Source organism: Amborella trichopoda, chromosome 1 (genome assembly GCF_054954075.1).
Source record: "Amborella trichopoda isolate Santa Cruz 75 chromosome 1, AtrichopodaSantaCruz75HAP2 v2.0, whole genome shotgun sequence".
NCBI lineage: Eukaryota > Viridiplantae > Streptophyta > Magnoliopsida > Amborellales > Amborellaceae > Amborella > Amborella trichopoda.
In genome coordinates this window covers 44,527,415-44,553,448 of record NC_142336.1, presented here as the reverse complement: position 1 = coordinate 44,553,448, position 26,034 = coordinate 44,527,415, and the positions used below count along the sequence as shown (strand labels likewise).

The window sequence follows — 26,034 nt, the reverse complement described above, 5'->3', positions numbered from 1 at the left end:
ATTTTGTTGCCATTCATATTTGATTCTTTATGGATTTATATTTTATTCTTTAGGCTAAAAATTGAAATATTTTGTCCTCTATTAAATTCTTTATGGATTTATATTTATTCTTTAATTTGACAAAAATTGAATTATTTTGTCCTCTATTAGATGTTGCAAATAACGAACTACTTTCTTTTTCATTCTTTACCTTTTTTTTGGCATTTGTGATGCGGTCCGGTGGATAAGATCACCCCATTCATGGGGTGGTTCATTAGACGGCTCGCTGATAAGACTGGACCACCCTATGATTTATTTTTATTTTTATTTTTATTTGTTTGCATAGACCGCTTTAATTCATGTTTAGGACGACGTTAGAGATACAAATCACCCAACCTTTTATTTTTTAATAAATTAGAAGTGGCGTGATGTTTCAAGACCGGTACATCTTAGAGAAAAAAGGCTCAATATAGGCATTCGACCGGTACATCTTAGAGGAAAAAGCTCAATATAGGCATTCAATGTTGCTATCATCAAACCATCTTAGAATTGTTACTATGTAATATCTTATGCATTGGATTGTCCAAAGATGTGGGAAAAATAAATAAATAAATAAATAAAAGGGATACAATACGGATAACATGGAACCAAGAGCAAATTTAGAAAAAAATATAGAGTAAAAAAAGAAAAGAAAAAGTTCATATAAAGTTGTAATTTTAAAATATAAAATTATATTTGTACTTTAAAAATCTATCGAAAAAAGTTGTCTTGATGTTGAAAAACCTTCTAATTGATCATCTCAACAATGAGATATATGAATATGAAAAAAAAAAAAAATTGAGTTTCATAAATAATGCATCTTACAATACATTATCTAGACCGTCTATTTTTAAGATTTTCATTTGTTTACATATTTATTTGATTAAAACTATTTTTGAAATTTACAATAGATTTTGAGATAACCCTAAAAAATTTTACACCGAAGTTACATGATAAAATTTAGATGTGCGGCAAAGTTACAACCTTATAGAAACCACACCCTAATAAAACATCCGGATCATAAACTTTTGGAAAACTGTGAACTGCAAAAGTGTAACTAGAATATCTAAAAAAAATACGGACAAGTCCCTACCAAAAATTTCTCTCTATTTTATTTGATCTTTTCCGTGGCCGGCGAAAACGGGTTTAGGATTCGGTGGGCACGAGGGACTATGAGACACAGGTAGGGAGGGGCCTCTTCAGTTTACAGTCCGACGTGGCCTGTCAATGAAACGTGTCGATTCAGGGAGGTGTCATTCCCTCTCCTCTCGCCACCTCCACCCCTAACTCGCCTCGTGGCGAGTCACTATCCTCCTTAAACACCGCTCGCTGCCGAGTCTACAACATAAATCACTGAAGCTACGAAGAGTGGCAATGGCAATGGCTTCAGATAAAGCGGGGAGCGATGCTTCGAGCGAGGGAAACCAGGCCACGAGCGAACAACGTGGCTCGGTGGACGAGTTGAGACGATACCGGCAGGCCATGCGGCAAAACTCGATGGAGGCCATCATGGCTGCTGAAGCACACTACGCCAAGGCCAAGTACCATGCCGCCAGCACCAAAAGCGAGGCCCAGAACACAGCCAGCCACGCAGGTGGCTCGGCCCTGCAGTATGCGGTGGTGGTCAAAGACAAGGCCATGGCTCTCGGTGCGGACGTTGGTGCGACTGCGGTGGATAAGGGAAGGAGTGCAGGGGAGTATGTGGGGCAGAAGGCGTGTGAGGCCAGGGACAGAGCAGCCGATGTGGGGATGGCTGCAGGACGCTGCGTGAAGGGTTATGGGGCGCAGAAGGCAGGTGATGCAAAGGAATATGCGGGGAAGGTCAAGGATTATGTGGTCGGGATAGTGGGAGGGGCGGCGAAGGAGCTTGCGGTGGAGGAAGCAAAGGAGTATGCCAAGGATGGCGAGGCAAAGGACACCGCTCGGAGTGCACAGGAGTCTGTCACGGGGTATACCAGACAGAGAGCGTCCCAGGCTAAGGTGAGCTCTCGCTCTCCCTCTCCCTCTCCCTCTCCCTCCTCTCTCCGCTGTCATTAGAGCTCTCAATAGAGCTACCCACTGAATGTAGGAAACGGTTGCAGAGAGAGCTCAGGCTTCACAAGTCAAATTCAAAGAGCCTACTACTGTTAGCCGAGAAGAGAAGCCCCAACAAAATGTTGACAGAGTCACCGAAGAACACAAGGATCAACATGCCAAAGAGGAAGCCAAGGAGTGGACATCTTCACGTAAATCACATGAGCACAAGCGCCATGAAGCAGGAGAGCAGCAAAAACAAGTCTCGCCACCCTCAGGGACCACTGAAGGTGAAAAACGTTGGTTATTTGGGGTCTCACTGCAATAAATTATATATATATTTTTTCCAAATTATTGGGGTTGACTTTGAGGTATGATACGCTCTCGCATTATTCAAAATGTTAGGCACCTTTAGTAAAATTATGAGGTGCAAACATGTCCCGGATAATGCACTGATTCAACCAAATCATAGTACTATCCTTCTATGTATTAAACTACAATTTATGAATACCAATATATGAAACCGGTAAACGTCGATTGAAAAAAAGCAAATCTTTTGCTACAAAAAATATTTTTTTTTTTAAATAATATTTTACCCCAAAAAATAAAACGTCAATTGGGAACACTAATCTAGTTTACCCTAAAAAATAAAATGAAAATTGTAACGGAAACTTGTGTTAGGTCAGCGTTACATGTTGCTAGAATAACGCGAAACATGGAGGGAGCCAAATAAGAGTATCTCGATGATCCTGTGTAATAGGAGCTTTTAGAACCAAAACGTACGAGTCAAAATACATTGAAATGCTCTTTGTATTTTACTGGAAGCTTAGAGAGAATTTTAATCCACCCTTTTTTTTTTTTTTCCTTTCTCAAGATTCAGTTGGTATTTATATATTAACGTTAGTAACGTGTGGCCCAAAAAATTTCAACATCTTATTAAATTCATTTTACTATTCATAACTTAAGTTTATGTTGAGCAGAGACTCTAAACATACAAATGAGAGCCTACCTCGAAATTTTCAATAAAAGAGGTTGTTTTAATGCCCAAATATCTTTAAATTGACCATCGTGTATAGATATGAGAAAATAATGGTTTTTGGAAATAATGTATTTTGTAATGTACTTTTTGACCGTCAATTCTCAATATTATTTGTCGATCTACACTATCGTAGATATGAGAAAACGAGTTTTGAAAATAGTATATTTTGTAATGTATTTTTTGACCATCAATTTTCAATATTATTCGTCAGGTCTACATTATTTTTAAAGCATTAAACTTTATAAATAAATTTAAAAATATATTTCAAGGCTATGGCAAAGATTTTATTGAAACCACATAAGACTGTTTGAAGGTAGGCAACCACACCCTCACTAAAATGACATGTCATTTTACTTACGCATTTAACTATTGCAAAAGTTGTGAAAACTGAGCGTGGTTCTCGTTCTCCCAGACCATACCACGCACATGGTGCTATTTATTATTTGCATAACAAATGCAATACTATTCACTATACTATTCATAATAAATGCAATACTATTCACTCTACTATTCATGTGAGTTCTCGCTGACCACAAATTTATATATTAATATTATGTGAGTTCTAGTGACCATAAATTTATATAATTAATATCATTCAAATACTATTGGTCACAACACTATTCATTGCAACTGTTGCAAAAGTTGTGAAAACTAAGTGTGCTTCTCCCAAGCCACACAATCGCACATTGTGGTTTGATATATTGTATTCGGATGGTCCTACATATCACTATGCATTTGCATAATACTATTCACTTTACTATTCATAGAAGTATTTTATTAGCCTAAATTATGTGAGTTATCGTGACCAAATTTATATAATTAATATAGTTCAAATACCATTGCTCACTATACTATTCATTTCAAACTATTCACGTAATTGTAGTCCTGGTGGCCATAAACTTATGTAGTTGAATTGCTATTGTTTTGAAACCCAAAAAGCTAACAAAAAGTGGAGTCCGAACCATTTGAGCTCGTATGAAAGAGAATATATTGGAGGCCCGTTGGCGGAATAGCTCGAGACTGCACAGGCGTAGAAGGTGAGCAAAAGAAATAGGAGGTTCTTTACAATTGATTTATGTTAGGGTTGCTCTTCCCATTTCAGTTTAGTATGTTAGGCCCTTTTATGTAAAGGGGATGAACAGTGTGTGTGTGTTGGAACAGTATTTTAATTAACTGTTTTGGTTTTGCTGGTCATCCTTGTAAATATTTGAGTAATAATGTACAACGAAAATTAGTAAGACTTCACCATACTTTGTTAGGAATTGAGAAGTATTTATGAATTTGAATATCTGTATGGAAATTTGTTTGGTCAAATAATTATAGACTGAAGAGCGAAGTTGTAGTAGGAGCATCAATTAGGGGTCCCAGCCTGGCCGCCCCTGGCCCTAGCCTTAGCCCTAGCCCGGCCCTAGTCTCAATAGGGGGCCTATGGTTATCGGAAACCGGAGCGAGTACGGCTCCAGGGTTGGGAGCTGGAATGTTGGATCCAAGGGTGTTTGAAGCTTCGGCACTTTCGGAATGTGCTCTGTAGAGGGTATCTAGCTTGGAACTAAATCCCACTAGATCCCACATATACGCGATCTCGCTCCCATGGTTATGGGATCCGGATCTTATTTTTCAAGGACCGCTTTTCCCACTTTTAATGGGATCTCAATCTCAAATATCTAAGGACCGTGATCTGTATAAGTTGGGACCTCGATCCATTGTCAATCTTAATGCCCATGGAAACTAGATCCTATTGGACAACAAATGGGTTCCATCTTCTCATGTTGAATGTTTTACTAATTTTTATTCTTTGGTTTATACATTTTTCAACTTGCTTAGCAATCTCAAGTAATTTAATTCTTGATTAATACACGATTAGGATGGAGATCCACCCATAAACATAATATAGGATCTAGATCCCGAAAAGGACGGAGATCCACAAATATGATATAGGGATGGAGATCCCGATACGAATGGTGATCCACAAGTACAGAGAGCGAGATTTTCTGAATCGAGGGATCACGATCCTCAAGATTTACAAATATAGAGATCGACCACTATGATTGGGGGGTCCAGGTCTTTGAGAACAAGGAATTGAGATTGTGAAAAAAGGTGCGAGCTCTCCCAAAAAGAAAACACGGTCAAGATCGTAGCTTTTGGAGCACAAGATTTGGATTTTAGAACCAGAACCATGCCCCCATGCCCTCTAGGGGCGTTCCCAGTAGCTATGCTCAGGCTTGGCCTGGCTGTTGCCATGCGAAAAAGCTAGCCCCTATGAGGGATAGGCTATGTCAAGTAAAATCGAAAGAAAAACAAAAGAAAAAAAAAGTGTTAAGCTAGGTTAGGCGGAATCGAGCCGGCTTTGGCTAAGGCCAAGCCCTACTCTCATACTGTGGTTGCCCAGCCCTAGTCTAGACCTCGAGCCACGAAGTTCACCTGGACTCTACCCTTAGGCTTTCGTTGCCCGACCTAGCCCTTGGGCCACAGGGCTGGGCTGCCCCCCCCTTCAAGTCACGCAAAATATTGCTAAAGTATCGTGCATGGTACACGAGAGGGAAATCACAACCATAAGCCCTATTCATTGGTGGATGTTGGAAGACATAATCCATTGTCCATTCTTTGATTGACTGCCCTGGTACGCATCTGATGTATCAAATCCTTCAGGTGCCGGGATGAGGTTTCTATAAGGCTTAGGCTTTGTGAAAACAAAATAAAGCCTCACTTCAAATCTTTATCCGGAAAGCACTTTCGGCAACAAATATCTCAATGATGGTTTTAAAATCAATTTCCATCACCAATAAATGAAATTTGAAAGTTAAACAAAATAAAAAAAAAGAAAAAGAAAAAAAGAGTAGGATTTTAAGTCTAAAAATAATGTATATTGTAACAAATTATCTTAAACTATTCATTTCGCCTTAAAAGTAAGCGTATATAGATCGCAAGATCTGTACCATTTTTTGAGTTTCAAATTTTATTAGACCCGTACTTTAATACTTTAATCATATAGCCCTTTACAAGAATGATTTGGAAAAAAGGTGAACATACCTTGATACCCTACATCATTTTGAAAGTTTACCCTTAGTTAGGATGGCCCAAGATCTGGTCAGAACCTTCAGTCTTTTGTGTGGTGCTCTGCCTAGATTAAGACCATGTCCTATGACCACATTAGATTAAGGTCCGGCTCAGCTGCCGAACTTACAACCTCTTTCTGGCATTGGTTACGGACATCCCACCACCGGTTTGAGGGGCATTATTCTCATGCTCCTTGGAGCCACCAAACTAGCAACGATGAATTAAGTCCCGGGTCCATATGATACCATTACCAGAATCCCCAAACACCAGATGCGTAGTCCTCATGACCACCAACTCAGAACTCCAGATCATCGAGTTTGTATGACCACAAGAAATACCTTGAAAAGGTCCTAGACTAGGGGAAATTCTCCAAGATTTAGGAGTCGAACCCCAAAAATGCCGAAATGGTCAAAGCCCAAACTGACCTTCACACCTTAAGCAACCTTGACCTAGTCTGTCCAAGCCGGGTTAACATCAAAAACCAAGAGATGACACTCCACTCACCAAACCTAGAACCTCTAACTAGAAGTAAGGGCACCAGTCGGGCCTCTAGCCATTGGTCTAGCCGTGTAGCCATAGCGTTATTCCCCCTCTATCTCCAACCAATGCCTTGGTTGAGGGTGACCATGCCACAGAAGTTTTGATCAACTCCCCTCTTACGAGCCCTCAACAGGCGACTCGAGCATGGCTCAGCAGCCAGCTGATCCCCATCTAGCAGCCATGGCCAACCAATATCAAATAAAACTTGCATTCTAACTATGGCTAGCCCTAGCCCTAGCCAACCCGGCCACTAACAACCTCTCCACCAACCACCGCCCATGGCCTATGTACTGCCATTATCGACCTTTCATTCTCAACCCATACTAGCCCCCACTTGTCCACCCAACAAGCAACCCAGCCGGTCCAACTAGGCATGATAACATGCTTTTTGAGTCATATTTGGAAGTATTTGATGATATCCCTCCAAGTTTCATTCTCCCTAAGTTTCAAAACTAGTTCGATTGGAAAGGAGATCCAGACCATCATGTAACTGGCTACCAACTCATGTAACCAACAATCCGCAACCGGCTTACCCTGATCAAGGATTTGTTCGCCCACAGTCTCGTAGGAGACGCACTTGTAAGAGATAGGTCATGCCATGAGATGCTCCAAAGGTTCGTTACACATTTTTGAGCAAGCAAACCACAAAAAAAAAAAACACTTGCAGAGCTCTATGCCATAAGGTAGAAAGATGACAAATCACTTGGAGAGCTCTCTGCCATAATGCAGGAAAATTTCATCCTTACCAAAGTAAGGGTGAAATGAACAGTCAAGATAATTTGTACCATTTTTAGAGAATTATACCATTTTTAGAGATTTATTGGGTTGCGCCTTATTTTAATAGTATAAGGTTGTCACCTTATATAAACTTTTTGCTTTTACATTTTGAAAAGATCGAGTATTTTCGTATTATTCCAATGAATTTTTAAATGATTCAAAAAAATTTGATGCTTTGTTCTTCCTTTTCATGGATTTGTCAAATAAGGTTATGATTTTCTTATTTCTTATGGTACTGAAATTTATTTACGATTATTTTTTGAATTGGTATAACCTTTAGTGATCATAGCTTTCCATTAATGTTTTTAGAGTGTGAACTAGTATTTTAAAAATTCGATTGATAGGTTGGATTGTCCACTCATTGATCCGGATCAGGATCAGCAAGCTAGAAAATATATTAACAAAAGAAGCTAAAATCTTGCTAAAAAATATATTAAAAAAAGAAACTAAAATGCAATATTATATAGTATATAATATGAGAACTTAGGTCTTGCAGTAAACGTAACAAGAGAATCGAGGATTGAGATAGATGAGCATAAAAAAACTTCGAGTCTTGAAAATAATGCATCTCATAATGCATTATCTAGACTATCAATTTTCTAGATTTTCAATGTTCATAGATATATTTGATCTATACTATTTTTAAAGTATTAAATTTTATAATTAGGGATGCAAATAAATTTCAAGCTAATCATAGAAATTTTCGGTATTGAAACAACATATTTAGACACTAAGGCACACCTCACTTTGACTGTTTAGGGCCTCAGCCTTGTACAAACATCGGCCTTGTTTAGGGCCTGAGCCTTACTAGGACTTACAAATAGTTATGGATATTTCAAATAAGAAACATTGTATGAGCAGACTGATAACAAACATGATTCTTTTGTTTATAGGATTGTATACTATAAGACAAGTTACCTATGTTACAAGGAGATCATATTTAGTCATAGCCATTAGATGCCAAATTGGATGGTTTATTAAGTGTGTCAGATTTTTTTTTTTTTTTTTTAAAAAAATTTGAATCTAATCAATGACATTCTCGCAACCACCCGATTCAAAATCTTTAGAATCTCCTTGTGCTAAAACGATATAGTCTCTTTGTATATACTTTTTTGTATTTTGTTATCCTTCTAATCCTTGATACATTTCTTAGGGGGTAAATCAGCGGGAGGGAAGGGAACGCCATCCATTTCCATTAATATGGGGAAGATACATAGAGAGCATTACACCACCATTTACATGGGTAAACACTTGATAGATACATCAGCGGCATCTCGACATGGTGCGCGTAGAGACTAGAGAGAGAGACGAATGGAACACTGAATTTGAGCCCGCAACGGAATGGTTGACGTAGCTCTATACAAGATTGGGCCCATGCAAACACTACAAAAAGGATGAAAGTATTCGACCAAGCTCATGGGCATTGGACTGTGCAGCAAGGGCAGTACATGGTAGGTGTATCTCAGACCCGTTTCACTGAAGAAACTCAGAATAGAGAGAGAGAGAGAGAGATTTCCTAACGAGGGGATAACTTGCAAAAAAATGGGTTAAACTTATGAAAAGGCAGGATTAACAAGGTGTAGACCTCCTGCTGCTGCTGCACACGAGCTTGTTTTGCTGAACATCGCACTCTGCATGACAAGAACCAGCCTTTTCTCTCAGCTCCTGAAACGCTCGCATGGTGTCTACATCAAAACCTCCTGCAAACTGTTGAAACACGAAAGAAACACCCGAGTAAAAAAGCAAGAATAAATGTTTCTAAGACAGTTTGAGAGAGAGAGAGAGAGAGAGCAGTCAAAACAAGCTCACCTGATGCACCCTGAAAGCAAATCGGACGCCCTGCACAATCAACTCCTCTTTCTCTTCAGGACTCATGGCAGCTCCCAGTTCAGAAGCCACCCTTTTGATATATTTCTTTGCCAATTTCACTGATGCAAGCTTGATCTTCACAGAACATGCACATAACAGTTTATTCACGTCAACAAAAAATATATGGCAACTCAGCCCAAATAATTAGTCCCTAGTTTTAGAAGCATACAGGGTACTCCAGCAAATGCACACTCTAAACTATCTCCCTTGGGCAAAAAAACCGCATAGGAGGATTTTGTCGAACTGATATGGCATTCACTTTACAATCACCAAATAAGTATTGGCAACAAAATTGCATTGTCAAAGGAAAAAACAAATTTTGAGGTTCTGTACACTCATCTGGCTGTCCGACATTTGGGTACTTCCTATCAATGTTAGGACTTTTTTATATGCACCCATAGATGGCGTTATTTTGTTTCTGTTTTTTGAAGGCTAGTCAGTAGGTTGAGGTGGTTAAACCCCGGTGTCCTGAAAATACTCATCATAGATACGGATTTTACCTGGGCGAGTGAATGTACAATATGCTCCTGCAGGAGCATATAATTTTTTTTTTACCAAATTCCATCAAATTTTGGTAGGGCACATAAGCACTTGGCCAAAAATCAGGGCTAGAGAATTTTAAACATGCAACTATACACCATAGTCAAATGGATTATAATATTCAATGTTAATATACCCTGTTTTTTTTTTCTTTTTTGACGAAGTTACATAGGAATGGAACTTCAGACGTAGTGCAAAAAAAACCCAGCTGCTACTGCCTTGGCCCAAGCCTGATTCCTAATGTTAAGACACCTTGTTTGTAATTGTAGTGGATCACCATCAGGACATAAACCCAGGTATTCTCCAACCATCATCTACTGCAGGAACAGAGTGAAAGAAACTTACGAGGAACCATGGTCCATGGTAATGATGTATTATGCCATACCTTCCAAATCCAAAGATTTGAAACAAATATTTGATGAAAGGGTGAATCAAATATAAACTTTCGTACCCTTTGTTCTCTATGAAGTAGAAGTGTAGATTGTAAAAAGGAAAGCTTGGTAGGAGTCTTCGTAGAAGTGGGAAAAAGTGTAATGATGCCTTTGACGACTTTGGGGGTGTGAAATTCAATAGCTTGGTAGGAGTCTTTTAGTTTCTTTGAAACTTGGAAATTGAAAAGCTGACCAGTGTAAAAATTCAATAAATGGCTAGGAGTTATTTAGGACTGAAGTGGTGATATATGAAGGGGAGTTTCTCTCGATGACTACTAGGACTGCTGTAGGATGAACTTTGAGTATGTCTCTCGAGGAGAATTGCCCCCTCGAAGGGGCCTGTGCCCTCTCCATCCTTATAGTTCAATAATATCTCATGCTCGTCTATCTCTGATCGTTATCTTTTGCTTGCTTCTTCTTGGGAATCATTGCATCTGGTAACAGAGCTCAACCATGGATCTTCTGCTCAACCATGGCCAAGGGAACTAATCGCAAGAAGTAAGAAAGAGCAAGAGATGAAGAAGTCTCGACTCATTTGGAGACATCCTGACCATGATATAAGCCATGGTCCGAAAATATAACTCGATTTTGACCTCCTTCCTAACGTCCAACAGGAAGTCGACCTTCCTAATCACCCATGAACAAAACGGTGATCAGTTAGGAAGCCCACATCAAACTTCCACCGAAAACAAAAAACAAAAGGGGGACCCAACAAGTGTGTATCATGAGGAAGAACAAACGGCCCATTAGGCATCCTTTCAGTTGGAGCATGAAGCAATATGATGGTACCAATGGTAATGAAGGACCAACAGTTACTATAATATGAGCAATGATCTCTACAATAAGTTCACCCCAGGCCAAATAGAGGACATTAAAAAGAGCCCAAACGAAGCAAAATGACAAACCTCCACTGTTCATGAAAATCAGATAGGTTAGCAAATAGTACCATCTGTCTTAGTGATGTCGTGTTTTTATATGATTCTTAATGAATAGATTAGGCATGACGTATGTATGTTTAAGCACAAAATATTATTGGAGGCTATTGGTTTAGCTAGACTTCAACAGGACAAAACAATGGCCCAACAATGTCAAAACAAAGGAAATTGCAGTTCCCATAACCAGAACTCTTACACAGCAACCCTTTCCACAAATCAAGTAGCATCATCGGCCTAGATGCGAGAAGGGCGAGGAATTAGTCAATGTTACCATTGTGTAAATAAAATAACCCTCAACATTGATGCAAAAATCAGAAGTTATATTTGTTGGATGCTAAAATCAGAAAGAAGGAAAACGAGAAGAAGGTGACCCACCTGTGCATAAAAGAGGTGGAGCACCTGTGGTGTCATTACATGAGCAACATTTCAACCTATTAGATGAACTGAAGGAGTTGCCTCCCCAACACTCCTATTAGCATCCAATTACTTTGTTTCCAAGAACCCCATCACCAACCTATTCGATGAACTGAACTGGAGTTGCCTCCCCAACACTTTTATTATCATCCAATTACTTTATTTTCAAGAACCCATCACCTAACATTCGGCCATATGTGGCCATTTGTACAAAAATCAAAGATTAGAAAGCAGGTCCAGAAAATGACAGAGGTAGGCATTATCCTTCTGGGTCATGTCCTTATTCCTCACAAGTGCTCCTTATTCCTCACAAGTGCTCTTGGTCAAAAAAAAACGGCATGAGCCCATTTGTGCAAAAAGCAAAGATTGGAAAGCAAGTCCAGAAAATGACAGGGTAGGCATTATCATTCTGGGTCATGCCCCTTGTTCCTCACAAAGTGCTCTTGGTCAAACAAAAAAAAAAGGATGGCTCATGGAGAATGAAAGTGGACTGTGGACTTCAGAGCATTGGACTTAATCATGGTCAAGGATAAATTATACCAGTGATTGATGAATTACTAGGTGAGCACTATGGAGTTCAACACTTCTCCAAAGTTGATCTTTGATCCCCAAAGTCTCAAACCGTCAGATCCAAATAAAGGAGGATATTTCGAAAAGAGTAAGTTTTCGAGACTCATTGGATTGAATGAAGTTAGTGAAGGACTATGGCAAAATCAGCTCCCTGATCAATCAAATAAGGCCTAGTTTGCCTCTAATGCCTTGAAGAGAGCGAAGAGCACTGTAGTTGTATCATCCTTGCAATACTTCTCAAACCCATTCATCATTGAGCCATACGGATTAGGGACAAAAGAGGCATGGTATCCATATAAAAGGGGCAACCCTTGGCTTGCATTCGTAAGGCTCTTTCTGGAAACAGCACAACACTTTCCACATTGATATAGAATATATTTGTTGGAGGCGGGAGTGGGTTCGGGTGTAGAAGCGGGATTGGTTCGAGGAACACCGAACCCCCACAGGGTGGAAGCTCCATATGGTTAGGATCGGCGTTCGTACATTCAACATGTTAAGGAGCTAGATCCTAAGATACCTGGGAGTGAGATCCCATGTCACTGGGTTCAAGGTTTTGACTTGGAGGATCTAAGCTCCATTACACATAAAAAGATATCAATTAATAGCATATGATAAAATTAGGATCGAGCTAATGCTTGCTGAATCCTTTATCATACACCTTTGCTTATTACTAATGCCATAGTCATAGTACTCCAATTTACTACAATAACATAGTTTAACGATATCACAAATTGGCTTACTATGTTATTAACATATAGTTTTTTAATACCATAATTCTAGTATACCACAATGTGATATGCACCATAGTTTAATATTATATCTCATCTCCTTGAAGGGATTCTACAATCATGAAAACCGATATCCCATTTCATAAGGGGCAAGATCCCTATATCTCTAAATCCAGCTCCCTTTAAGATTCCTCAAAGGAACAACGAGATCGAGTTCCTATGGTGGGACCGTGGCCTTAACCCCAAGGTTCCCACAACTATGATATAGAACTGCCAACCATTATTCATGTAGTTACCAAATGGAAGCCTTACTTAATCGACTAATAGAGCCTCATATCATTCATCATTCATACCTATCATCAGGGCATAAAATATTTCTTGGAACAAAGAACCTCTAAATGATGGAGACAAAAGTAGGTCAGAAGGGCTACACGACTATGAGAGGAAAGGAGAATGTGGTGGCTGATGCTCACTCGCAACATCACAAAGTGGCAGCTACTCTCCTTGCTGTGTATCAATGCCTCGATCTCTTCGAATGGAAGAAATTAAGTAAGAATGGGCAGTTGATGGAACTTTAAGGGACCTTGCACAAGACCTGCAAATAGAACCCATAGGAAGGCAAGGCCCAATTGCAGTTGGAGGAATGTAGGGTAGAATAGTGTTGCCACCTAAATCCCTCTATAGAAACATATTGTTCAAGGAGCTACAAAAGATCCCCTATTGCGAGCCATTCAGCATTCCCCAAAATTTAGAAGAGAAGGTTTAAGTCCTTTTATTGGAGAGGGATCAAGCGAGACATACAAATCTGTAGTTGAATGTGACGTGTGTCAGAGGCAAAAGAGAGAGATAGTAGGGTCCCCAAGTATATTATAACCCCTCCATATTCCCACATAGACTGGAGTGATATCTCAATGGACTTCTTGAACAGTGTCGAAACTCACATGGGAAGACAATAATTATCTTCATAGTGGCAGATCAGTTGAGCAAGCATGCCCACTTCCTGTTAGGATATGGATTTCTCGGGTACTTCTTGATGTAAACATTCATCGAAAAATAGTGAAGATGTAGCCCGTTGGGCTTTAGATCCGTTGACACAAGTCTTGGGCCTGAACCACGTAAATGTCGTGTTCTCTCTTCTTCTCTCTCCACTCTCCATTCTATGCTTCCACAAATTCTAACAAGGTATCAAAGCCAGGTTGATCTATCCGTAGCGATTCATTGCTCAACGGGGGTTGCTTCATCTCTCTAGATCATAGTCCATGTTATGTAGATTCGTCAACGAGTTGAAGTTAAGGGTTCAGTGGCCATCGTTACGTTCATTTTTTTGAAAGACCCCTTCAAAACTTAAAATACAACAGGTAGCAAATCCTGTTGCATCAAGGTCACGGTGCAAGGCCACTGTGCATGTTCCGTGAGTTTTTGCTTTTGCCGTGAGTTTTGTTTTTGGCCCGTGGAGGTTATGCAAACTGATGCACATGATTTCTCTTGAATCGTGCAAAAGGTTTTTGTAATTTTGAGGCCACGTTTTCTCTTATACGGTGCAAAAGGTTTTTACAATTGGAGGAAACAATTTCTCTTGAAATAGGTCTTACAAAAGGATTTGAGAAGTAAACTATTATTGGATCGTGAGGCACCAATTTTGTCGTGAGGCACCGAACAGTCAGCACGCCGCTAACTTGTGATGCGAGGGTTCGAATAAGAGGATCGAAACTATGTAGAGAGTAAGACCTAAGATATTTGAATTTCGAAACTATGAAGAGAGATTCATTCTTTATGTCATGACTCGTGAGCTTATCTGTTTCCGTTTGTGGTGGTTTTTATAGAGAGAGAGAGAGAGACAGAGAGAGAGAGAGAGATTGATTTTGGAGTTTATGGTTAAAAGAAAAAAGAAAAAGAAAAAGTAGAGACGAAGAAAAAAAAAGAAAAATGGGTGGTATTTTTTTAAGATGTCGGCTATTGTCTAGAAGCCCAATTTCATTGGAATTTTTTTTACATGATTGTACTCAAAAGAAAAAAAAAACTTTGTATTTTGCAAGTTGGGTGTTTCCTCGCATCCACACCCAACTTGAGGGGGAGAGTATGGAGATGAGATGAGTAGAGATGAAGTCAAAATCTCTAATGTAACCGTTATGTGGACAAGAAAATCCAAATTCTGGATCACTCAAACTACTATGCAAAGAGAAGTTATGGTTGATGATCAAGAGTTCTGTCTCCAGAGGAGGAGATGAAGATGATTGAATTTTTCGATCCTGGTTGATGATCAAGTTTTCCATTACTTGATCTCGTTTGATGATGTTGTTTTCTGTTACTCCATCTTGTGTGATGATCCTTTTCTTTTAGAGAGAGAAAGCCTTTAGAAAGAAAAGAAACCTCTGAGAGAGAAGATCTTCAGAGAAGAAGACCTTGTGTGATGATCTTTTTCTTTTAGAGAGAGAAAGCTTCTAGAAAGAAAAGATCTATTTTTTTTTAAAGAGAGAAAGCTTCTAGAAAGAAAAGAAGCCTCTGATAGAGAAGATCTTCAGAGAAAAAAATCCTAGAGAGAAAAAGTCTCTAAAAGAAAGTAAAGAGCCCAAGAAAGGTTCTTTCTTGGAAGACCCAAGACCCTAAAGAGAGAAAGTCCCTATAAGAAAGTAGAGAGCTCAAGAAAAGTTGTTTTTTGGAAGTCCATGGTAACCTTCTTTCTTGAAAGACCCAAGACCCTAAAGAGAGAACGTCTCTACAAGAAAGTAGAGAGCCCAAGAAATGTTGTTTCTTAGAAGACCATAGTAACCTGTGAAATTTATCATGGATTTGATCACTACTCATTTTTTTTTTTTTTAGTAAGTTAGTATTATTCAAACTCCAGCTGTTTTGTGTCAAAGCATCTTGAGTTTGAGAGGGAGTGTTAGAATATAGATTTCTCGGGTACTTCTTGATGTAAACATTCATCCAAAAATAGTGAAAATGTAGTCCGTTGGGCTTTGGATCTGTTGACGTAAGGCTTCGGCCTGAACTACGTAAATGTAGTATTCTCTCTTCCTCTCTCTCCACTCTCCATTCTATGCTCCCACAAATTCTAACACTTCCATGCTCTCTCACACCTTAATAAGCCACCTACGTAGACCAAGTGTTCCTCAACAATGCATCAAGCTGCATAGGATGCCTATGTCCATTGTAAGTGGTCACAATCTTGTTTTTATGAGCAACATTTGGGGTCCAGTAGTCCATTTGCAATACAAGGGACATAGCTGAATATGAGATTGGCTTATCATCCTCAAAACGATGGCCAAACTAAAGCAAGAAATTCTTGAAGACTTATGTCAGTTGCTTTGTTTCATACAACCCAAACAATGGTTTGTTGGCCTCCTATATTCAAGATGCCGCCATTATCTATCCAGTTGACACAAGGATGTGAAACTATGACCATATCTAACGAGTTTTTAAAGAAAACATCCATTTACCCTAGAACTGAAACATCAAGCAGATCAAAAACAGGTGGACAGGGAGATCGAAATTCTTGTTTTCCTAAGTTTGCAACCATAATGCCAAGCATCAAAGGCAATTTATAGGCCAAATAAGCTCACTCCAAAATTTTATGGGCTTCATAAAGTCATTGAACACATAAGCAAGACTGATTATAAGCTAGAGTTGCCAGAATAATCAAAGATCCAACCAGGATTCCATGTAATATGCTTTAAAAAGGAGGTTGGAGCAAGGGCATCGGTCAAAATCAACTTTCCCCACCACTCAAAAGACGAAATACAGATTTTAAAGCCATTAGCAATACCCTAGAATGGGCAAGTACAAACATAAAGCATTAACTGAAGTAATTGGTGTATCGAAAGGGCATGGAACCTGAGGACCCCCACTTGGAAGCAACAGCCGTGCTCCACCTAAAGTTTTCCCAATTTCCAAATTCGAGGGCAAGACTTGCCTAAGGGTTGTAGAGTGCAATGAATCCCTTGGTAGGAGTTTTTATGAGTATCCTTTCAATGTTGAATTGAAAAAGTTGACCAAAGGGTGAATGGGCAGGAGTTTGAGGAATTATGGGAGTTTTCCTTAATGACTAGAAGTATATATGGGATGATTTTGGAGAACTGGTTTGCTATAAAAAGTGTGTATCTTATAGTGATGGGAAAACGATTGAACTTTGAGATTCTCTTGAGGAGGATTGCCTTCTCAACGTGGCCTGTGTCCTCTCTTTCTTTGTTATTTAATAAAATTTATTGTTTTTCTCTCTTGCTGCTTCTTTTGCTTCTTATTAGGCTGTGTCCTCTCTTTCTTTGTTATTTAATAAAATTTATTGTTTTTCTCTCTTGAGGAGGATTGCCTTCTCAACATGGCCTGTGTCCTCTCTTTCTTTGTTATTTAATAAAATTTATTGTTTTACTCTCTTGCTGCTTCTTTTGCTTCGTATTAGGCATCATTACAATAAGGATAACAAGATTCTGCAATGATTCTGCAATGAGTTGTTCCATATTAGAATGATATCTAGGATTACTGCATGAAAGGATAATGGCAAGGTTCTTCCACTACAAATTCTCTTTAAGCCATGGCATATTGGCATAACATTCTCATTTTATCCATCTAATGTGACAATCTATTATTTATCTAAAACAATACAATCTATCTATATAAGTTGTGATTTGACTCAAATATATAAACCTTATAAGTTGTCAGAAAGACCAACCTATAGCTTACCTATCATTATCAGCGATACCAATAGGTTGCAGAAAATAATCCCTTTTTAATTCAAGATGTTGGTCAAGAACTAACAACCCATAAAGGTTGTGAAATTTTCAATAGGAAGGGATACAAGTAGTGAGATTTTCAATAGGGACAGAACAAAAGGGTTTGAGGCAATGAGGAATGTAAGAATAAAAGTTGTTACAAAAAGAGCAGGCCAGGATGCAAGGGGGCAACCAATCAATATGGATAGGTCTGGAAGTCACGTAGACATAGAAACTCAACCATCAGAATCTAAAATATCAATAATTTGGTCGGACCGACATTATGTCAGCCGATTAATTGTGTAGCCAAAACAATACTATATCAACATCATAGATATTGACAGGTTGCATACTCTAATTGGACAAATAGAACCCCTAGAACTGAGGAATAAGATTGATATTTTACATTCCATATTTGTATCAGAGGCTTGGACCTGTAAAAAAAAATTTGGTGGAAGACCATGCATTTCACAATCCCAAGGCATTGCCACTAGAAGCTCATGTCTCCTTTTCCATATAAACCCTTAACCTTTCATATCCCAGTTCATTCTTTGGTTTCCACTCACAATTACCTTCTAAAATTGATGACCTTTTGTTGCTTTATTCCAGCACTGCCTTCTTTTTTCTCCTCAGTATGTTTTCTAAATTGTTCGCACTACCCTACCACAAACAATACCATTTCAAGTGCCTAAATGCATTACTTGTCTCATATAAGATGACAAATAAGATCAAGATGATGGCCAGTAATCAGCCATTTCATGATGATCCATTGTCAATGGGCCATGGCTAGTCTGCATCCTTCAAAAGCCAATGTTTAGGAAGAATAATGTTGGGGCAGCACTAAAATTTCCATCAGACACCAGAAGAGTCAATTATGTGCAAAGCCAACCTTTAGCAAATATTTGGGCTAGTAAACATTTGATGTTGAACCAAAGAATTGAGGACTTCACTCTGGAAGCAAAACCCACGGTTCATTCCCATGAGGAAATGCAGCCTAGAATGAAGTCAATTGAAGTACATTAATACAAAGAATTATAAACATATTTTTCTGCATTTTGCTCCCTCACTTGCCCGAACCCAAGGGAGATTCGGTAAAGTATATCTTCTATTTTAAAAAAAGATTGCCAATAAATTGGATGTTTGGCTAGCAGACAACAACAAATAATGAGTACGACTTTAAGAAATTGCAGTTTTAGGTACCAGTGGAAAGTATCCATAAGTATGCCCTGGCCACATCCCCTAGAAACTTTACCAGAAGAATCTCTTTGATGCAATTCCTTGTGCAATACTACACCAAACCAGGATGATAAATTTGGCATCATCCAATTTTTTAGTTTTCTTTTTCTTTCTTGGAGGGGAGGGTTGTGTGGACGGTTGTAAATAGGTTCTCATCCTACTTAATCGTAGGAAAACATGATTCAATTAGACATGTGGGGCCAGGGATAACTTATTGTAGAAGCCACTGCTTATAAATGTTGTAGTCTTTAATACCTATGTTTGCTTACTACTAAAGAAAGACAATCTTCCCTCAAAATGTATGCTGCCCATCTGAATCAGAATATCTAGTTTAAAATGTTCCAGAATCCAAAATTTTGTGCCTCTATTGGCCTGTAAAGATTGAATTTTAGAAACTTAACCAGGCTCAATAGATTTGAGTTCTATTGGTGGTGCTCATTTTCACAATGTTTCATTGAAATCTAGCGCTTCTACTTCTACCAGTTGAAGTTCATCAGGAGCATCAAAAAAGAAATATCATCAAAAGCATACCAATCAAGAGGATAATAAACAAGGGTCTGAAATTTCGATATCTACAAAAAGTAGTGCTCGAGTAAGATGTTCAAGAAGAGTTAAAAAGGAAACAATGCACAAAAAACTCTCAAATTCCAAGCTGCAACCGCCCGAAAAGGACTTCAAAATGTCAAGTTGGCGCCTATAGGTCACAGGTAGTGAGGGGTTCGATAGCAGTACCTGACTAACATAGCCTGTATCAAGCATCCATTCCCATGGAATGTTAAAGCCTTTGTATCTCTTGATGGCACCTTCTCTCATCCTCGAAAGATTATACACGCAATGCTCCAATCTGCCCCACCAATTATTCAAAAACCAATCTCAATTAACACAGCAACCAACAGAAAACAAGTGTAATAAACAAAATTTTGGCAAAATTTTGTCGTCTAATAATCCTTCAGATTAAAAAAAATAAAATAGACAAAACGTTAAGAAATTCATAAAGAGGACATGGGTTACTGAGTCTATCAATACTTGACACTTTGGAGACCAATCTTTGCAAAATAGCACAAATAAGAGAATTAAGTGAGAATTCAGAGGCTTACTTCTCGAGCAAAGCCTGCATTTTCTTGAGAGCAGGGGCACAAGGCTGGCGAAGATCATTGCGGTAGGACGAGGCCTCAGCTTCAAACTTTTTCAAGTCACAATAACCGAAGGCCGCTTCTCTAAGGGCATCGGCCTTGTGCTCTGGCCACTCGAAGTGCTTCAACACTGCCCTCTCATCAACCTACAAAAATGTTAGCCCTCAGTAAGAGAGAAACCAAAAGGACCCAGTCTGTAAAATCTTTCTTTTTCCTCCTTTACTGATCAAAAAAGAAAAAAATAATGGGAAAAAGGTATAGAGAGGGACCAGGCACGAGAGCTGGTCGTCAAGCCACTTGACAAAAGGTAGGACATCTTGAATGTGGGAGAAGGAAGCGTTCTGTACTTCTCTTATGAGGAATCTAATGAAGTCCCCCTGCTTCTCCACATCTGATTTTATCTGTCATCACAAACCCGGACTTTCAGAAGCATTCTTTCAAACTTGCATGCATACACAACCCGCCAAATTTTGGACATTATTTTCTATTACCAAGTTAAACTATATTTGTTCCGTCTGAGCCAGTGTTAAGACAAAATCGAATCGGCACTGAAAACGGGTTCAACCGGTCTAACCCTGCCGGACCAAAAAGTGTTAAAAAATGAAAAAAATCTAAAAAGAATATAAAAACTATATTAAAAGCATGATTAAATAAAAAAAATCCAAATAAAGTTAAAAAGTGGTGAAAAAAATATATTTTAAAAAATCTATTTCTTCTGCCCAAGTATATTTTCAAAATTTTCTAAAAAAATTGAAAAAATTGTAAAAATATGTACTCATGGCCACAACTCAAAAACACGTTAAAAACCGATCCCTTATATTTTAAAATTTTATATTTTTTTTGAATTTTTGTTGTGGCCAGAACAAATGCCCTGTTTTTTATAAAAACTGCCCCATTTTTTTAGAAAACCTCCCAGTAGTTTTAAATAGCGGCCTGGTTTGTTATTAGTGGGGAGGTTTGTACTCAAAACAGGCTTTGGTCATGTGGGGATCCACCCCCCAAGTGACCTCGAAAACAGTGGTTAATTGGGATCTTGTGGTACCGTGTTCGAATTTAACCGGTTGGATCTGAATCCACAAGGTCCATATTCCTAACACTCCTATGAGCTCCAAATTCTTGTCTAATTGACCAACTCCAAATTCTTGTCTAAAAATCAGAATGCCGCAAATTATTCAAGCAATATGGTTCCTTATCAGGGAAAACTGAAAATCAGCCGAAATTTGGAGCTGAGAATTCACTTGAAAATTTCAGTGGCAACTTTCGGCCATGGCCTTGGTGTTGAGGAATGACCAAAAATACCTACACGTTTTCCTAAAAGGATGATAGTCTACTCTGGCTTGGCTTCTTGCCGAAGCAAAGGAGCGGGCAATTTGTCACCCCTGCTTTTTACCGATTCCCACCACGGGCGGAAAGCGCTAATTCCAACAAAGCAGCAGGGGCTTCATTTTTCTTGTCATTACTCAAAAAAGCGCAATTCTCATTGCCATGATAACTTTTTGGCCCGGACAGGCCCCGCTTATTTTTTTACTGGTATTTTTTTTTTGTAACCATATGGCTTAGACTGGCTTCGAGCCCCTTTAACCAGCTCAGAAACCCGGACAGGCCAGAGCCAGCCCGGACCAAAGCCGAGATAGAGGAACATGCCGGACTTGGGCAGGTCTGGCCTGGTGCCCTACCCCACAATAATCACGGGTGCTTTTGGCCGTTTCCCTGATAAGGAGAAGGACAACCTACTCTCTCACCTGCTACTCTAAACTCTAAACTCCAAGCAGAAAGACCGTCTAAAAGTTGCCAGTAAAGCATCTCTAAGCATCAGGGGGAAGAGCATTTCCGTCCTTTCGAACAAAGTAAGGGTCTACATTGTAATTTTTCCTTCTGGTCGGAGGAGGACCAACACTTACAGCGAGGAGGTGCGAGGATCGATTCTCGATTTCTCCGATCATATTTCTCGCGTTCGCGGCCGCTGGGATCTCGGAAACCCCGGGTCCAGATTCCCTCTTCGACTCCTTCGAGTCGCGTCGCATCAGTGAGTGGTAAAACTCGACTACTTCGGGAACTCGCCTCACCGTAGAACCACAGCGAGACAGCTTTGCAGGCATAGGTGGCGGGGGAGGGGGTGGCGCCGCCGCTCTCTCCGCCCTAGACTGGGTAGGAGGAGGGGGAAATATCAGTTTATTATTGCTCTCTCTTTCTAAACCAGAAGAACATGCCACCCTTTCTCTCTCTGAACCAGAAGAGGAACCATCAACCCTTGCTCTATCTAAAAAAGCAGAAGAAACAGAGGAAGAAGAACATGAAGAAATAGAAGAGGAAGAGGAAGGAAAAGGAGGCATAGGAGGAGGCTTTGGTATATTTGAAACCGTAGGCTTCAGCTTTTCTGCCACAGACTCAGCAAAACCGTCCAGTTTCGTGCTGTTTTCCGGCGATTCCTCATCGCACTCACTGGAAGCCTCACGATTCTGGTCTATTTCCAGATGTTCTGCCTGAGAATCGCCAGCATTTTTCAGACTCTGGCCAGTTTCCAGTGGGTCCACTCTCGGGCCCTCCTGGCTCACACTAGGACTCACACTCTCTCTCTGCTCACCATTCATCCCCTTTTTCAAACTCTTCATCAAACTCGATCGAGCAGAGACATCAATGAGTCCCTGAAAATGATTCGAACACGAGCATTCATTGAGTTTGACCTTCAACCTTGCCACTTCAGAGCTCAAATCCAGGGCCTCATTTCTCAGCCTCTCGTTTTCCTCCTCTAAAGTCATCTGCATTGTGTTCTCAGAGGCCTTTTCTCTCTCTAAAGCCTCACATCTGAACCTCTCATTCTCCTCCGCCAAACTCTTCAGCACCGCATTTTTGGACGCCACTTCTCTCTCGAAAACCTTGACCGATTCTCTGAGGAGCTTGAACTCGAGGAGCTCAGTCTGAAGTCTCGACTGATTCTCTTGGAGCTGATCAATGAAGCGCAACAGCGAAGCCACATCCTGGCCATTACAGGCGCAATCAGGCGGCTTCGGCTGAACCTGAGCCGAAGCTTTTGGGAAATAAACACCAAAAGAGCGAGAAAAAATGGGCTTCTGAGGGTTGTTGTTCGGCTTGGGAGTTGCAGGGCTCTTCTGGAGCCCCATCGCGTTCTTCACTTTGCCTGCCACCATCGCTAAATGCGTATTTGCAGGTGTTGCGTATTCAGGGTTGGGTACGTTCGGGCTCTTCCTCATTAACACCACATTGTTGCAGAGAAAAGAGTTGCAGAAGGTAAACAGGGGTGGTTTCGGACGAAAGGGAATACCGGGATGAGAGGAAGATAAGGAGAGAGGGGGTAAGAAGACGGGAAGGGTACACGAATGCCGAGGAACGGTCTTCTCCTCGTGGATCCGATTTAAACAAAAGACAAATGAGTAAATGTTTAAGAAAGAGAGGATTTTGTACGGGGTGCGGTTCGTAAAATTAAACCTCTTGAGAAATGTGGTTTCAAAGTCCGAAAATCTTTGTTATACCTTTAAAATATTTTATTTTATTTTATTTTATTTTATTTATTTATAAAGTCTAAAGTTTTAAAAATAATGCACACATCACATTACAACTTGAAAATATTAAAAATTAATATTAATAAAATATCTTACAAAATACACTATATCCCAAAATTGAAATCTATTTTTGTTTTAATGTTCATTCATCTTGATGCCAAAATCAATTTGAAGATATTTGAGCATAAAAATAAACTCTTTTTTTTGAAGTAAACTTTAATTTGTTGTTTAAAGCCTCAGCTATATATAAACTTTCCCCTTAGTTTGGGATTTAGAGATGGAGAGAGAGTGCGAAAAAGGCGTGGATTTCGAGAAGTTCCGACCTGCTGAATTTCAAAAAAATTCACTGCAGCATAGGACGTGCTCGTTTTTTACTGTCATAACCCTGGAAAACTGAATAAATAACTGTCTCACCCTCATTTACTTTTTATTTGTGGCAGGTCCCTTCACGAGATATGACCGTTTTGATGGTTTGCTCCTCGTTTAGGTAAATGACGAAATTGCCCTTGTACTGACATCTAATTACCTGTGCTTTCCGGACCTCATTTACCGCGCGGTAGACAATCGCACGGTCTGGATGGTTGCTCTTTAGGGTGGAGTTTGATGTAGACCATCCATCTAAGAACCTTTTTTGCCAAAAGATATTCTACTCCCTCGAGAGTATACTGTTTATTTGCTTTCTCCGGTAAAAGCCCATCTACGACTAGTTTTAGATCCAAATTTTTTGTGATATAATCATACATTAACTTTCATGAAAAATAAACTCCTAATTACACCCTCTAAGCATTTGAAAAAAATAATGTCTCATGATTAAATAGAAAGTGTCTAATGGTAAGAGCCAAGTATTGAAAAACTTTAATTTCAAAATTTATCTCTTTAAAAATAATCGTGATTATAAATAAAGTGCTCTCCAAAATTTCATATTTAAAAAAATCATACTAAGTACGTTTTTTTGACCAAGCGAGTAGAAATAAACTATGCTCCCGAGGGAGCATAGTAGATGTCCTCTTGTCTTTTTGTTCTCTCTTGAAAAGATTGCCTTGGGAGCATTTATACGCCATCGCCTGAGCGTTGAGACCGGAATATTTAACGCGAAATTTACATTTATGAGCAATATTGGAATAGTTAATACTTAATTTTCATTTATGAGTGACATTTCAAGAAGTTGAACACTCCGTGATGTTTTGCAAAGTTGGTGTCGCATTAAATAATTATATACTTTGAAAGATTTTATTATGGCAAGCTTTATGTGTGCTTCCACTACAACATAAAATTTATATACTTCTATTTATCCAACCGTCCATTTTAAATGGAAAGTTAAGATTGCTCTAATCACAATGTCATATTTCTACATTATTTTATTTTTAATTTTTTTCTACAAACTAAATAGAGGGTTAAGATTACCTCAATTACAATGTCACATCTCTACACTATTTTATTTTAAATTTTTTTTCTACAAACTATTTTAACATCAATCTTTGTATGTCCAATCCTCTATTAAACTCACACTAACGAAAAAATATAAAACAATATTTTCAATAACATAAAATGAACAAAATACTTTTGAAAGTTTCAAAGAGTATTTTGGTCATTATATTTTATGAAAAAATTATTTTTAATATTTTTTGTAGGTGAGCCCTAATAAGAAGATGGCACGTACCAAATGTCATATTCATACAATTTGTATAAAAAAAATATTTTGAGACGTTGGATCTAATATCAAAAGGTGAGTGGCTCCCTTGATCAAAATTGGACGTTGGATGATAGGGAAAGCATAGATCTTCTATATTATAGGAGAAGTATAAAAACATTTGACGCTATATTCGTCAAAAAAATCACTCTCACCCTCTTCTGTATCTCAAAAAATAAGCTATCCATTTCTAATAAAAAGAGAGAAATGCAGGACCTCCTTCATCCTCTTTGTACTTCTCTGACCTCATGATCTCTTCTCCCTTTTATCTCTTTGCCCAAGTTCTATGCCCAAGTTCTAGCTCGAGTTTTCTCTCGTTTACATGTACAAGTTACTAAACAAGCTTCTCAGCTTTCAGAGCTTTCTACTTCTACTTTTTTTTTCTCAGAGTTCCAATTTTCCAGAGATTTTCTAAGACAAGAGCTATCCCAGTTGCCAAATAGGGCCTTTTATGGCCTGTGTATTACACCGATGACGGCCATTGTAATTGCACCCATTTTTTCAACGCAGGAGTTTTCCTCCTGGTCTCCTAGATTGGAGGTCACATGTGTGATTATTGAAAGTATGGGCTACCTCAATTCTTTCAACCCAAAAATGAGTACAATCTGAATATGTCTTCTTTCTCGCAAAGCGAAAATAAAAATCTTTCCCATTTACCAACTTGATCCGATCCATTCGTTTGTAGAACTATTTACTTACAAATTTTTGGAATATCTCTAACAGAGAAATAAAAAGTCAATTTTGAAAGAACTTATTGTTAGCCTCTTTCACATCCAAAACTATCTGATTTAGAAGGGAAGAGCTTCCATCCATA

General features: G+C 39.0%; 2 protein-coding genes and 1 long non-coding RNA gene across 6 annotated transcripts; 2 read left to right on the top strand and 1 right to left on the bottom strand.

The window, feature by feature from the left end:
- The first annotated feature begins 514 nt into the window (after positions 1 to 514).
- On the top strand, positions 515 to 9,154 carry LOC18442188 (uncharacterized). Of its 4 annotated transcripts, none has more exons than XM_088867196.1 (3): positions 515 to 1,998; positions 2,100 to 2,321; positions 8,598 to 9,154. In XM_088867196.1, exons 1-3 carry the CDS (start codon positions 1,393 to 1,395, stop codon positions 8,697 to 8,699), a joined length of 930 nt encoding a protein of 309 aa, XP_088723322.1. In that variant the 5' UTR covers positions 515 to 1,392; the 3' UTR covers positions 8,700 to 9,154. The 4 variants fall into 4 exon arrangements, with proteins under 4 accessions (XP_088723322.1, XP_006852474.2, XP_088723331.1 ...); XM_006852412.3 differs by having other exon boundaries at positions 2,087 to 2,321; XM_088867205.1 differs by lacking the exon at positions 8,598 to 9,154 and adding an exon at positions 4,010 to 4,308 and having other exon boundaries at positions 2,087 to 2,321.
- On the bottom strand, positions 8,616 to 23,359 carry LOC18442186 (Tetratricopeptide repeat (TPR)-like superfamily protein). Its single transcript, XM_006852410.4, has 6 exons — positions 21,911 to 23,359; positions 20,279 to 20,410; positions 19,974 to 20,155; positions 19,609 to 19,720; positions 9,254 to 9,388; positions 8,616 to 9,151 (listed from the first exon to the last, which is right to left on the bottom strand). The coding sequence occupies exons 1-6, from the start codon at positions 23,219 to 23,221 to the stop codon at positions 9,014 to 9,016; spliced, it is 2,010 nt and encodes a 669-aa protein (XP_006852472.4). The 5' UTR covers positions 23,222 to 23,359; the 3' UTR covers positions 8,616 to 9,013.
- Positions 21,589 to 24,170, top strand: LOC148783863 (uncharacterized). The gene is made up of 2 exons (XR_016055777.1): positions 21,589 to 23,435; positions 23,971 to 24,170. It is a non-coding gene; the product is annotated as an uncharacterized LOC148783863 (long non-coding RNA).
- Positions 24,171 to 26,034: the final 1,864 nt, after the last annotated feature.